The sequence below is a fragment of the Caloenas nicobarica genome, chromosome 1 (assembly GCF_036013445.1).
Source record: "Caloenas nicobarica isolate bCalNic1 chromosome 1, bCalNic1.hap1, whole genome shotgun sequence".
Taxonomy (NCBI): Eukaryota; Metazoa; Chordata; class Aves; order Columbiformes; family Columbidae; genus Caloenas; species Caloenas nicobarica.
Genome location: NC_088245.1, coordinates 185,124,809 through 185,137,098, shown reverse-complemented (window position 1 = coordinate 185,137,098; position 12,290 = coordinate 185,124,809). Strand labels below are relative to the sequence as shown.

Below are 12,290 nucleotides of genomic sequence, written 5' to 3'. Positions count from 1 at the left end.
TCTTATTAGCTCATATGTGTTTCACACTTTTGACAAAAGAAAGAAGTCTCTGCATGCCTTTTAACATAAGGATGAGGTGGTTTACCAACTACAATGTTTTATTTTTCATAAGAAACTACAACAAAAAGGAACTAATTTAAGTGTGAAATTCTATGGATTGGGAACATCTGACCTGCTGATCACTAACTTTTTGATCTACATAGGGCAGCAACCTTACTATATTTAAGAACTCATTATTTCTTTGCTCCACTTAAGCTACAGTTCATCTTTTAAATTTTCTTCGCTAAGAACATAGTTCAAGTCTTACATGAATCAAGTGCTCTGCAGTATCTGCATACCAGAATTGCATTTCAGAATGTAATATGAGCAATTAGAAACAAGGAAAGATGACAGAAATACCTTCAGATGCTAGAGACTCTCTGGGGTGGGGGGGGGGTGGGGAAAGCAGCAGTAACACATTCTCATGTCCATGGGACACAGAATAATCACCGCTGGCTTGAATTATAACACAAAAACAGATTAGCATAGTACCTGGGGACAAAAATCACAGGCAAACAAACTTAAACTAGGAAGGATTAACTACGCAGACTGCAGATGTTTCATCATCAGAATTTTTTAATAGTGGGTTAGACAAGCACTTGATAAAAATTACTCAGGAATCCATGAGACTGAACAGCTGAGTGGCAGCAGGAGAACAGTGGGTCACATTTCCCAAACAGTGCTATGAACAGCAAACAAAAAATGAAGCTCCTACCCACACACCATATACTACAGCAAGCTGGACTGATGAGGTTGAAGCACACCAGACCATATGCCTCAAGGTCCTTGGAAGACTCCAACTTCTATCAATTTCCTAAACAATTTCAATTTCCTTTGCAGAAGTTTGGTTCCAATTTAGTCACCATGTCAGCTGCTCCTCATATTGGTTCTCTCCAATATATTAAGCAACAGTTTGCTCAGGTTTCTTTTTCCTGCTTACATCACCCAATATGCTACTTCAGATTCTCATTTTCTTGTTCTTTACCAAAACAAACAGTAGCAGAACATAAAAACACCCTGAACTTTTTACTAGCAATATTAGTATGGCTCCCAGTACCTCTCCTAGTCTTTCCTACACCAATAATCACATGCTACTCGAAGTACATTAGTAATTCCACTAAATCTATCTACTCCATCTGGAGTTTACTATCAATTCATTATTCAGGTTTCAGGATAGTTACAAAAAAATAAGGGTGCAAGAGAAGCAAGCATCAGAGCTAATTTTCTAAGTCAACAACTGTCAGTGTGTAAGAGTTTTGAAACTAAGCGACAGTAAAAACTACAACTCTAAACCAATATTTTGTTTACCTAGGTAGCTTGGTTTGGTAAACAAAAATGACAGAAAGAACAAAAGCCTCTGTATGACACTAATGCAAAAAGCTCTTTATATATACACATCCATGTTTATAATGAACTTGTGTGGGAGTCTACCAGATATAAAAATAATTTTAAAATAAAATATCTTTCTGGTCAGGCATCAAGTACCTTCCTTCACACCATATACCAACAGCACTGATTCAGTACGACACTTCTGAAACCAACATTCAAGGTTTTGTCTCAGATTTCAAGTTATAATATTATTGTAGAAGAGTATAATTAAACTCTGGCTGTCATGGAGGAAAACTTTACCACCATATTTAACAGACAGTTATAGTGGTTTGAACAATCTCTCTCTGCAAGTCAATTTTTTCCAGCCGCAAGTCAGCCTCAATTTTTGAGAAGGATCATGTAACCATCTCTCTCCTGCCACCTTCCTCCTCCTCCACACCTCTCACAGGGCTTCAGCTGCTTCACAGATTCAAGGCCCAGTTGTGATAGGGTGCAGCTGTACATCCTTGACTCGAATTGCTGCAGAAACAGATAAGCTGAGAGCACTATAAGAAAAGCTGCAGCAGAAAGCTATGCAAGATAAGAAATGAAAAATTTCAGAGAGAAGTTGGATCATTAGTAGCTCAAAGACTCAGAATAAAAAAAGGTATCAACGTGGAAAGATGCAACATCCTGAAGGAATAAAAAGCAGTGAATCAGCCGGTTTTGGTGGCATCGGAGGCTTCAGCAGGTAACAGCACAGAAGATTCATTCCAGGGAGCAGCAGGTACCAACCCTTCTCCTCCTGACTGATGCCTGCCTGGCCAGTAGAGACTCTTCCAGTGTCTCACTGAAGCGCAGGCATACTTGGGCTGATAGGTCACTACATCCTAGCAATCTCTTGTGTGCATGTGCCAAAAACAATTGCTTTATACTTTTAAGCTGCATATACCTTGTCTGCAGAGTCTCTTTGCACATGATTACACGCGCCCTAAGTAACTCAATAAAGGCAGTACTAATACATGTTCTTTAAGTCACTGAACACTCACTGAGCAAGGATACAGCAGGTGTTCAGACCAAGTTGAAGTCCACATTCACACCCTGAATCTCTGCCAGTTACCACAATGCCTAATGTCTGGGCCGCACCACATGCTAGTTAGCACTACCAGTCCTCTCCACATCCTCAGAGGCTTGGCAGGCACAATTCCGAGATCAACCACAATGAACAAGGCCAGTGTGCCAGGGAAAGCAAGGTTTCGGGTCTTTATGCTCCCTAAATTACTTGAGAGCAGGTTCAGTAGATGCTACCTCTCTTTTCATCAGCAGTCTGATGATTTAACCTTCCTCAAGTCAAACCAAATATGGGGTTAAACAGAAGTGTTCTGGTAGGTATTTGCCTCAGCTGCTGTCCTGCTATTTCCCTTTTTGCTTGAGAACAGAAAGCTGCTACATAAGCAGCTGCTTCTGTTCCAGTTCAGAACTGAACAGGTTAGCACTGAACCACATTGATTAAAAACACTCACAGCTGGTACTTGCAGGACAAGCATCCAACACATCACCTTTACCACTGGGGAGAAAGGAGTGGGTATTTAAACATGGCCTCCTCCTAAGTCCCTGCAACCTGAACCAGAGAGTCACCCTGAGAAGCCCTGCTCCCCATGATAACAGCTTGACTTGGAAAGAGAAGCAACAATCAGCCAGGCTGTTAACTGGCTTGACTCCACACTCAAATGAAGCCTGTACTGGTCTCAGCCAGAAGCAGCAACTCCAGCACCTGCCAGGTCCCTGTGGAAGGACACACCAGCTTCCTCACTTCAACATCTTGCTGATACATCAGGAAGTTTGAGGAAAAGGGCCATGATTGAACCACAATGTAATGTACACTTTTTCCTATACATTGCAAGGCTCTTAGCATAGGACTTAATTGCAAAACCTTAAATACTAGCTGTATGGCACAATGAAGATCTAGTCATTGCCACCTTCTGAATAGGTACAATAGGTCATCTTCAGATGCTGAAAAGAAGGGCTGCAAATGCCCTGTGTCTTATCTGGCCACTGCTAGGTAATGGTCAGTGAAAAGAAAATTTCACCTGTAAATGAAAGTTTGCAGAATTATACTCAAACTTGCCTTGTTTTTTTCACTCCATAGAGCTGATTGCTCCTGTTTCAGTTCATATAGAGGGGCTCAGCTATGCTTTTAAGTAAATGTCCCCTGGGAACATCCATGGCCAGAAACTGTATCAGTTACCAAAAGTGCTGTACACAGTCTCTCTCCCTCGCTGTTACTGTATAGTGTTGTGAAACTCAAAGGCATTGAGAGCTGGTATACCCACACTGTGGTTTCAAAAACACCACAGAAACAAGGTATTACTAGTGACAGCATAGCTGTGGCAAGTCAGCTCAAGTTGCAAAAGAATAAGCAAAAGTCACAACAAATACATGGATGTTAGCCCACATGGTGGGAATAATAGCCCAGCTAGGTATTTTAAATCTAATTCAGGTCTGTATAACAAAGTGTTGGTCGTGATTTAATTGTATTGTAGCTATTCTCTGAGTCAGCAGAAATGCACTGAGAAGGGGAGGTGGAAAAAAAATCACGAAAGGGCCTAACTTTTTAATGTGTTTACACATGCCCAAATGACTACCTTTGAATGGAAATACCTCAATGATAAGTACATACAGATTAATATTATGTAGCAGGAAAAAGTTTAACATACAAACACCCTTTTCTCTGCAATAGCCTTCTTCACACCCTTTCTGCAGCCTCATGAAGAATGCAGCGGGAAGAAATACACAATGAGATGACCCATATAAAGCTGACTCAGACATATTTGAAATAACTCGCGGTTTGAAGAATTAGCTGATCACATAGTGGTGTTTTCTACTGCCATTTATTAGCAATCTAAAAGAATTTTTGAGTCCATACCTTTATAGGAAAACATTAACAAAATTGGGATATATATAGAAACCACTTTATATAGACATGTACATGGTAACATCCAACTTCAGTCTAACTGCCCTTGGAAAAAACAAAGTCACACTGCACAAGCCTTGATTGCAAAACACTTAGAGAATCATAGAATAGTTTGGGTTGGAAAGGACCTTCAAAGGTCACCAAGTCCAACCCCCTGCAATGAGCAGGGACATCAACTAGATCAGGTTGCTCAGAGCCCCGTCCAGCCTGGCCTGGGATGTCTCCAGGGATGGGGCATCCACCACCTCTCTGGGCAACCTGGGCCAGTGTTGTACCACCCTCATCATAAAAAATTTCTTCCTCATGTCCAGCCTGAATCTTTTAGTTTGAAACCATTATCCTTGTCCTATTGCAAAAGGCCCTGCTAAAAAGTCTGTCCCCATCCTTCTTATAAGCCCATTTTAAGTACTGAAAGGCCTCAATAAGGTCTCCTTGGAGCCTTCTCTTCTCCAGGCTGAACAGCCCCAACTCTCTGAGCCACTCGGCCCCCAGCCCAGTGAAGCTGTTTAGTATTTTAACTCGGGCACAGGACAGACCCCACAGCAGACGGTCAAGTTACAAGCAGCAGCAGCAGGTACTCACCAGAGCTCCATCCACAGCCGATAAGCCCTCATAGGTCTTCCACGCTTTCTCCCTCACGCCCTCCGACACCTTCAGCGCATCACAGAGCGCAATGAACTCCGCTTCGCCAACTTCCAGCCTAGGGACAGCAAAAGGCATCAGCAGCGGGGACTCCGAGCAGCACACGGCTACGTACCGGAGCTCTGAGCTGCGAGGGAACGCCCGTTACCGAACAGCGCCCCGGGCTCATATCGACCCACCCCGGCAAGAGGCGCAACCCGGGCCCCCGGGCGCAGAGCCCCGGCAGCGCAGACCGAGCCCGCGCCCCCCAGCCGCGGGGCAGCCCCGCCGCCTCCCCAGCCCGCGCGGGACGGTCCCGCCGGCGCTTACCGGGGGGCGGCGGGCGGCGCGGAGCCGCTGTCGGGGCTGGCGCGCTGGCTCCTGGCGGCGGCGGCGCCCGCCCTGCGGGGGGGCTTGGGCGGCATGGCGGCCCGCGCGCGGGCGGACCGTTGGGCCCCGCCGTTCGGGCGGCAGTAACGACGGGCCCCCGGCGGCCGCTCCCCTGTCCGCCGCCCAAACCGCGGGAAAACTGCGTCACCGCCAGCCGCTCCGCCGTCACTTCCGGGCCAGCTGCCGCTCCCCCACCCTGCCCGCCGGCGAGGAGCGGCGACCGCGCCCCACGCACAAACACAGACCGGTTCGGCGCGCCTCGGAACCCGGAAGAAAAAGCTGCCCGCGCCAGCCGCTAAGCCAATGAACGCGCTTCTTTCTCCCTGATAACCAATAGGAGCCGGCTCCGCTTCATGCGTCCCGGCAACGGGAGCGAGGGCGCGCCCCGCGGCGCGAGGGCGGCGGTTGGCGGGAGGGGCGGGAGGGGCGGGGCTTGCTGCGATGATGGCGGGAAAGCTTCGCCTCGGGCCGGGCCCGGCGGGTCAGTCCTGTGTCTGGCGGCATCTCCTGCCCTCCCAGACTCGGCTTTACAGCTGAAGTGAGTCAAAGCTGAGGAGGCAGCGAGGGAAGGAGCGTCACATAGTTATCACGGAATCACAGAACGTCAGGGACTGGAAGGGACCTCAAAAGATCATCCAGTCCAGTCCCCCCGCCGGAGCAGGAACACCCAGATGAGGTTACACAGGAGGCGTCCAGGCGGGTTTTGAATGTCTCCAGAGAAGGAGACTCCACAACCTCCCTGGGCAGCCTGTTCCAGTGCTCTGGCACCCTCAAAGTAAAGAAGTTTCTCCTCAAATTTAAATGGAACCTCCCGTGTTCCAGTTTGTACCCATTGCCCCTTGTCTTATCGGTTGTCACAGACACTGGTTGTCTGACTGCCTCAGCTGAGCGCGGGCAGGTTCTGGAGGGAGAAAGTGTGTCGTGGAGAGGTGGTTGGCACCGCTTCCTCACCAAGTGAGCGCCCTGGGCATTACAGACCCTCCAGGGCCCGTCACTCGCTCCAGAGCCCATAGCCCGGCTATTTCTGGTATTTTAGGTACTCAACAGGCTGGAGGTAGCCAATACATCATCTCCATGGCATGGGAAGAACCACAGACCTATATATGAAACCAAAACCAAACAATTGTACAGATACAGAGCGGAACAGAACTTACAAATCCTTTACAACCTTCTCTCATTCTGACATTCATCCAAGTCCTAACTAAAATACTACTTTTAACAGTATGCATTACAATTAATTTTAATGCAATAAATTCTCCACTCTTTGGGCATCTTCTGGATTTTAAGTCTATGAGATTCAAATCCCCAGCATCCTGATTCACAGATATTCAAGATCTGCTCTGTTATCTGCAATCGCGTATCCACATTTAGAAGGCAGATCGCTGCTGCAAACGAGCACATTTCAGATCTTTGTGATGACAACTTCCTAAAAAAACCAAAAATATTTGTATGTAAGGACTCTTACTACATGCACATATTTATCATTCATCTGTAAAGCAACTAGTTTTAGTGAGATTGCTGTCAAAGCTCTGAATTCAAAAGAAAAAAGAAGTACAACCATGGTATACAATAAAAATTCACTAGTATTTTTAAGATTCATAAGCTTTATCAATTTGTTCAGGCTTTTTCTTTATACTCATTAACTGATTTTTAAAAAGGAGAACAGGCCATTTTTCTGGTTTGTAATTAGAATTAAACCAATTCCACTTAAGTGAATACAGAACAAATGGGATTTCTGAAGCAAATAAAAGTACATAAACTCCAAACGAGATGTTTGGATTGTAGAGTGTAGTGGGATTCAGACACTCCTTATCATGATTCTAGGAAAACTGTGACTAATTTTACCCTGCTTTTAAGCACATTTAAATCCTTCTTGTAATCAGATGATACCAGATGCTGTGGAAGGTTCAGAGTCCAGAACTGCGTGTCGTCTACAGTCGAGCCCCAGACAACTAGGCAGATCTACCAACTTGGAAAAGTAAGTTAAAACCCTAAACTGCAGATTAGTCTGTTGCCTTCTCCTCACAACTGGCTTTAAGAGCACAGAAGAATTTAAAACGAGAGCAAAGCATCTCAGAAAACATGGTCACGGCCAGCGGAGACCCTCCCAGCTGTCAGCAAGAAGGAAACACACCCTCCTGGGTAGGTTCCCTCACAGCTGCTTCAACATGCTTTTAGAGCCAAGCCCTAGGTCATCCAAATGACAGGCACAGACTTTGTGCTGCTCTCATAGCCCCCCGTGCAATCGTGCTTAGGCAACATCACATTGTCTGGAAGAGCTGACAACCAGCCTCGGTGTAAATACTGGTTTTCTAAAATTGTTTGCGTGCCAATCACGTTCTCAAGTCAAATTTTATGCACTTTTTCATCAAGCAGGGCACTTAGGGCTCCCTCCATGAGCAGGTACAACGAAAATACAATGCTTCAAGTTACAACTGGAGGGAGAAGAAGGGAGACAGGAGATGAATCGAGCTACAATAACCTTTAATCTTCCATCCTGAAGCCTCAGAGGTAGTAACTACATCTAAACTGATTGGACTAGATGATCTTTTGAGGTCCCTTCCAATCCCTAACATTCTGTGATTCTGTGATTCTGTGATATGTATCTGCTACCAAAGAAAGGCACATGCATGTGTAAAACCATATGTAAATTGCTGCGCTTTTTCCCCCTCTTTTGGATATACTGATTTAAATGTTTTAATCCTGTATTTTAAAATGTTTTCTTTTAAATGGAGCCCTTGGGCTTTTGGAATAAAATGGCAAAGAAAGGAAGAAAAGCAGCTCTTACTGGGAAAAAAAAAAAAAAGACACGAAGGAAACACTGGAAGGTCAAATAAAGTATCAATGGTAATTTCTCATCTGACCTGACAATATTTTTATTCTAAACATCTTGCTACAACAGCTTTTAAAGCGTAGGTCATAGACAGATGACAGTCTGCAAAACATTGCCCAGTCAGGCACTCCTGACTCATTGTTTCCAGCTGCTAAAAAATCCGAAGTAATTTTATTATCTTATTTTTTTCTCTTAAAACTCTTGCATAGTTTCATGTTGATTGCCAGTGGGAATAGAAGTCATGCTTTCGTTGGAAATGAAACCAAGCCTTTTTATTTTGACTCTTACTGCTCAGATATGGTAGATGCTTTGCTACTTTTTTAGTTTTCAGCCACCAGCCCCTGCCATCAGTGTCCCCTGGAACCCAGCCGTCCCTCTCAACAACCCAGCACCATTGCTAACGGGACCGAGGAGGTGAGGGACCTGTCCCCGCTCCCTTTGGGCCAGCTCTTCTCCAGCTGCTGCCCTACAGGCCTTAAGAAGGACCAACTGGAGTAACAGATGGACTTGGGTGAGGAGTGCCTTGGGGACACCAAGGCCATGGTTTGAGCTGGACCTTTTCCACTCCCCAGCGTGACCTCCCCTGGTAATGCTGCCTCGTAGTTGCACTGGCACCAGCTCTGCCTTTGAAGCTGGAAACGGTTTAGGGGTGCGATGGGGTGAAACTGTCTGGTTGTACCCTTTGTTGGTGAGACTGACCCCTACTATTATTGCATCCTGCATAAAGACTCAGTTCAAAAAACCTGGCTGGATGCGTGGGCCCAGAGAGTTGTGGTGAATGGAGCCAAATCCAATTGGTCATGAGTGGTGTTCCTCAGGGTTCAGTATTTGTGCCAGTTCTGTTTAATCTATCAACGATCTGGATGAGGGGATCGAGTGTGCCCTTAGTAAGTCTGCAGACAACACCAAATTGGGTGGTTGAGGGCAGAAGGCTCTACAGAGGGATCTGGGCCAGCTGGGTCGTTGGGGTGAGGCCAATTGCATGAGGTTCAACAAGGCCAAGTGCCGGTCACAACAACCCCAGGCAGCACTACAGCCTCGGGGAGGAGTGGCTGGAAAGTTGCCTGGAGGAACAGGACCTGAGGGTGTTGGTTGACAGCCGGCTGAACACAAGCCAGCAGTGTGCCCAGGTGGCCAAAAAGGCCAAGAGCATCCTGGCTTGTGTCAGGAATAGTGTGGCCAGCAGGACTACAGGAGTGATTGTGCCCCTGTACTTGGCACTGGTGAGGCCCCACCTTGAATCTGAGTTCAGTTTTGGGTCCCTCAGTACAAGAAAGACATTGAGGTGCTGAAGCAAGTTCAGAGAAGGGCAACGAAGCTGGTGAGGGGTCTGGAGCACAAGTCTGGTGAGGAGCGGCTGAGGGAGCTGGGGCTGTTCAGCCTGGAGAAAAGGAGGCTGAGGGGAGACCTGATCGCTGTCTGCAACTACCTGAAAGGAGGCTGTAGTGTGGAGGGTGTTGGTCTCTTCTCCCAAGTTAACAAATGATAGGACAAGAGGAAATGGCCTCAAGTTGCACCAGTGAAGGTTCAGATTGGATATTGGGAAAAATTTCTTCACGGAAAGGGTTGTCAGGCATTGGAACAGGCTGCCCAGGGAAGTGGTGGAATCACCATCCCTGGAGGTGTTTAAAAGACATATAGATGAGGTTCTTAAGGACATGGTTTAGTGGTGGACTTGACTGTGCTAGGTTAATGGTTGGACTCAATGATTTTAAAGGTCTTTTCCAACCAAAATTATTCTGATTCTAAAAGTTAATATTTCCACAGTGATGTAAAATCCATAGGGACCATGACAAACCTCAACCCATTTCTGTCTAAACAGAGAGGTATGTCAGATGTTGCCTCTCCCTATATATACACACTATTAATAAAAATAATATTTTCACTCCACATTTATACACGTCTGTAACTTCCTCTTCCCAGAGTATTATGTAGTGCACTGTTGGAGTCTCAGATAATGCAGTGATGAGTTTAAGGCAGGAACTTTCACCAATAAAGTGTTTGACCACGTTGCTAATGGGATCTGAAAGGACACCATGACTATTGGTGCTGGATGGAGAAATGTCTGCATATATATGATGCCTATATGCAAAACCTCAAGCCAGGCTGTTGCATGGACACTTCTAGTTCTCTCCCTTTGAGATTAGTTTAGAGAGGTTTCATACTGATTGAAGAAAATATTTCGAATTGGGTCTGACATTTTTCTCTTTTTACTCTGATAATTGTACTTACCCGTTTACAGAAAATCATAACTATTTGTAACTCTGTAAGGACCGTATACGTTGCTAGCTCCTTGTAAGTGAAAATGGCTGTTGGAGTCATGTCTGTTTTACTGATTTGTGCTAGCATCGAGGACCTGGGTATTAAAAAATAGAATCCATGACTGATGCAATTTATCAGATGAAGCCCTAGTGCAAGTGAGGCCTGTATCTAGTGGAGTTCCTCAAGGGTTGGTACTGGGACCAGTATTATTCAATATATTCATCAATGACTTGGATGAGGGACTAGAGTGCACTGTCGGCAAGTTTGCTGATGACACCAAGCTGGGAGGAGTGGCTGACACGCCAGAAGGCTGTGCTGCCATCCAGAGACCTGGACAGGATGGAGAGTTGGGCGGGGAAAAATTTAATGAAATATAACAAGGGAAAATGTAGAGTGTTACATCTGGGCAGGAACAACCCCAGGTTCCTGTATAGATTGGGGAATGACCTATTAGAGAGCAGTGTAGGGGAAAGGGACCTGGGGGTCCTGGTGGACAGCAGGATGACCATGAGCCAGCACTGTGCCCTTGCGGCCAAGAAGGCCAATGGCATCCTGGGGTGTATTAGAAGGGGGGTGGTTAGTAGGTCAAGAGGGGTTCTCCTCCCCCTCTACTCTGCCCTGGTGAGACCTCATCTGGAATATTGTGTCCAGTTCTGGGCCCCTCAGTTCAAGAAGGACAGGGAACTGCTGGAGAGAGTCCAGCGCAGGGCAACGAAGATGATGAAGGGAGTGGAGCATCTCCCGTATGAGGAAAGGCTGAGGGAGCTGGGTCTCTTTAGCTTGGAGAAGAGGAGACCGAGGGGTGACCTCATCAATGTTTATAAATATATAAAGGGTGAGTGTCACAAGGATGGAGCCAGGCTCTTCTCGGTGACAACCAATGATAGGACAAGGGGCAATGGGTACAAACTGGAACACAGGAGGTTCCATTTAAATTTGAGAAGAAACTTCTTCTCAGTGAGAGTAACAGAACACTGGAACAGGCTGCCCAGGGAGTTTGTGGAGTCTCCTTCTCTGGAGACATTCAAAACCCGCCTGGATGCCTTCCTATGTAACCTCATCCAGGTGTTCCTGCTCCAGCAGGGGGATTGGACTAGATGATCTTTCGAGGTCCCTTCCAATCCCTGACATTCTGTGATTCTGTGTGATTCTGTGAGGTGTAATTACATCAGAAAAAAACTAATCATTCCTGGTACAGCTTTCCTTGCTTGTGAAAGGTGTCCAGCCATTAGTATAGAACATGCCTGTGTGCACAGCTGCATCACACCACGGGTTTTGTCACGCAGGTACCGTGATGTGGGCAAAGCGCTTCTAACCCCAGACGCATTCTGCATCCTGCATCCCTTCTGCAGGGCCATTCATTTGGGTTGGTATTGCCAGCTGGTGACAAAATAAAGGTCAATAGACCAACCAACCACAAACATCTTGTTGCTGGCAATTACAGGGCCACATTAATGACCCCGTTGCGATCCCTCCCTTCCCGTCCTGCTCCGTCCCAGGTTCTGCTTCCTCTCGCCGTGTGAGAAACGTGCTCCGGCGCGGGCAGCACCCCGTCCTGCTGCTGGCCGTCTCCCCAGTGAGGATGTTTCCCATGCCGCCTCTTCCGAGATTTCCTAAGCCCACAAGAAGCAGAATAAGCTCTACTGGAAGTAGTTCTCGGGAATCAAATTAATCTTAACCAGTAACCTGAAAACCAATTGAAAATTGGCAGCTGTAGCCTACAGTGAACAGACATGGGCATTTCTCCAAATTAAACCAACCTGTGATCTTGGGTTTTTTTCTTTCTGTTAAGAGTGCACCTAGGATGATGACTTTCTTTACCAAGCCATAGCAGTGAAATACCCTAATTAGGTGGAAACATTC

General features: G+C 46.3%; 1 protein-coding gene across 2 annotated transcripts in view; it reads right to left on the bottom strand.

Annotated features, from left to right (window-relative positions):
* Nucleotides 1–12,290, bottom strand: part of RB1 (RB transcriptional corepressor 1) — an 87,559-nt gene that overhangs the window by 74,951 nt on the left and 318 nt on the right. The window contains exons 1-2 of one of the 2 annotated variants that reach the window (XM_065656699.1): nt 5,273–5,558; nt 4,904–5,021 (exon numbers count right to left, since the gene is read on the bottom strand). In XM_065656699.1, coding sequence (XP_065512771.1) covers nt 4,904–5,021; nt 5,273–5,367 — 213 coding nt within the window. In that variant the 5' untranslated portion in view covers nt 5,368–5,558. Of the gene's footprint in view, nt 1–4,903; nt 5,022–5,272; nt 5,559–12,290 lie in introns of those variants that run through there. The other variant, XM_065656708.1, reaches the window with a different exon arrangement.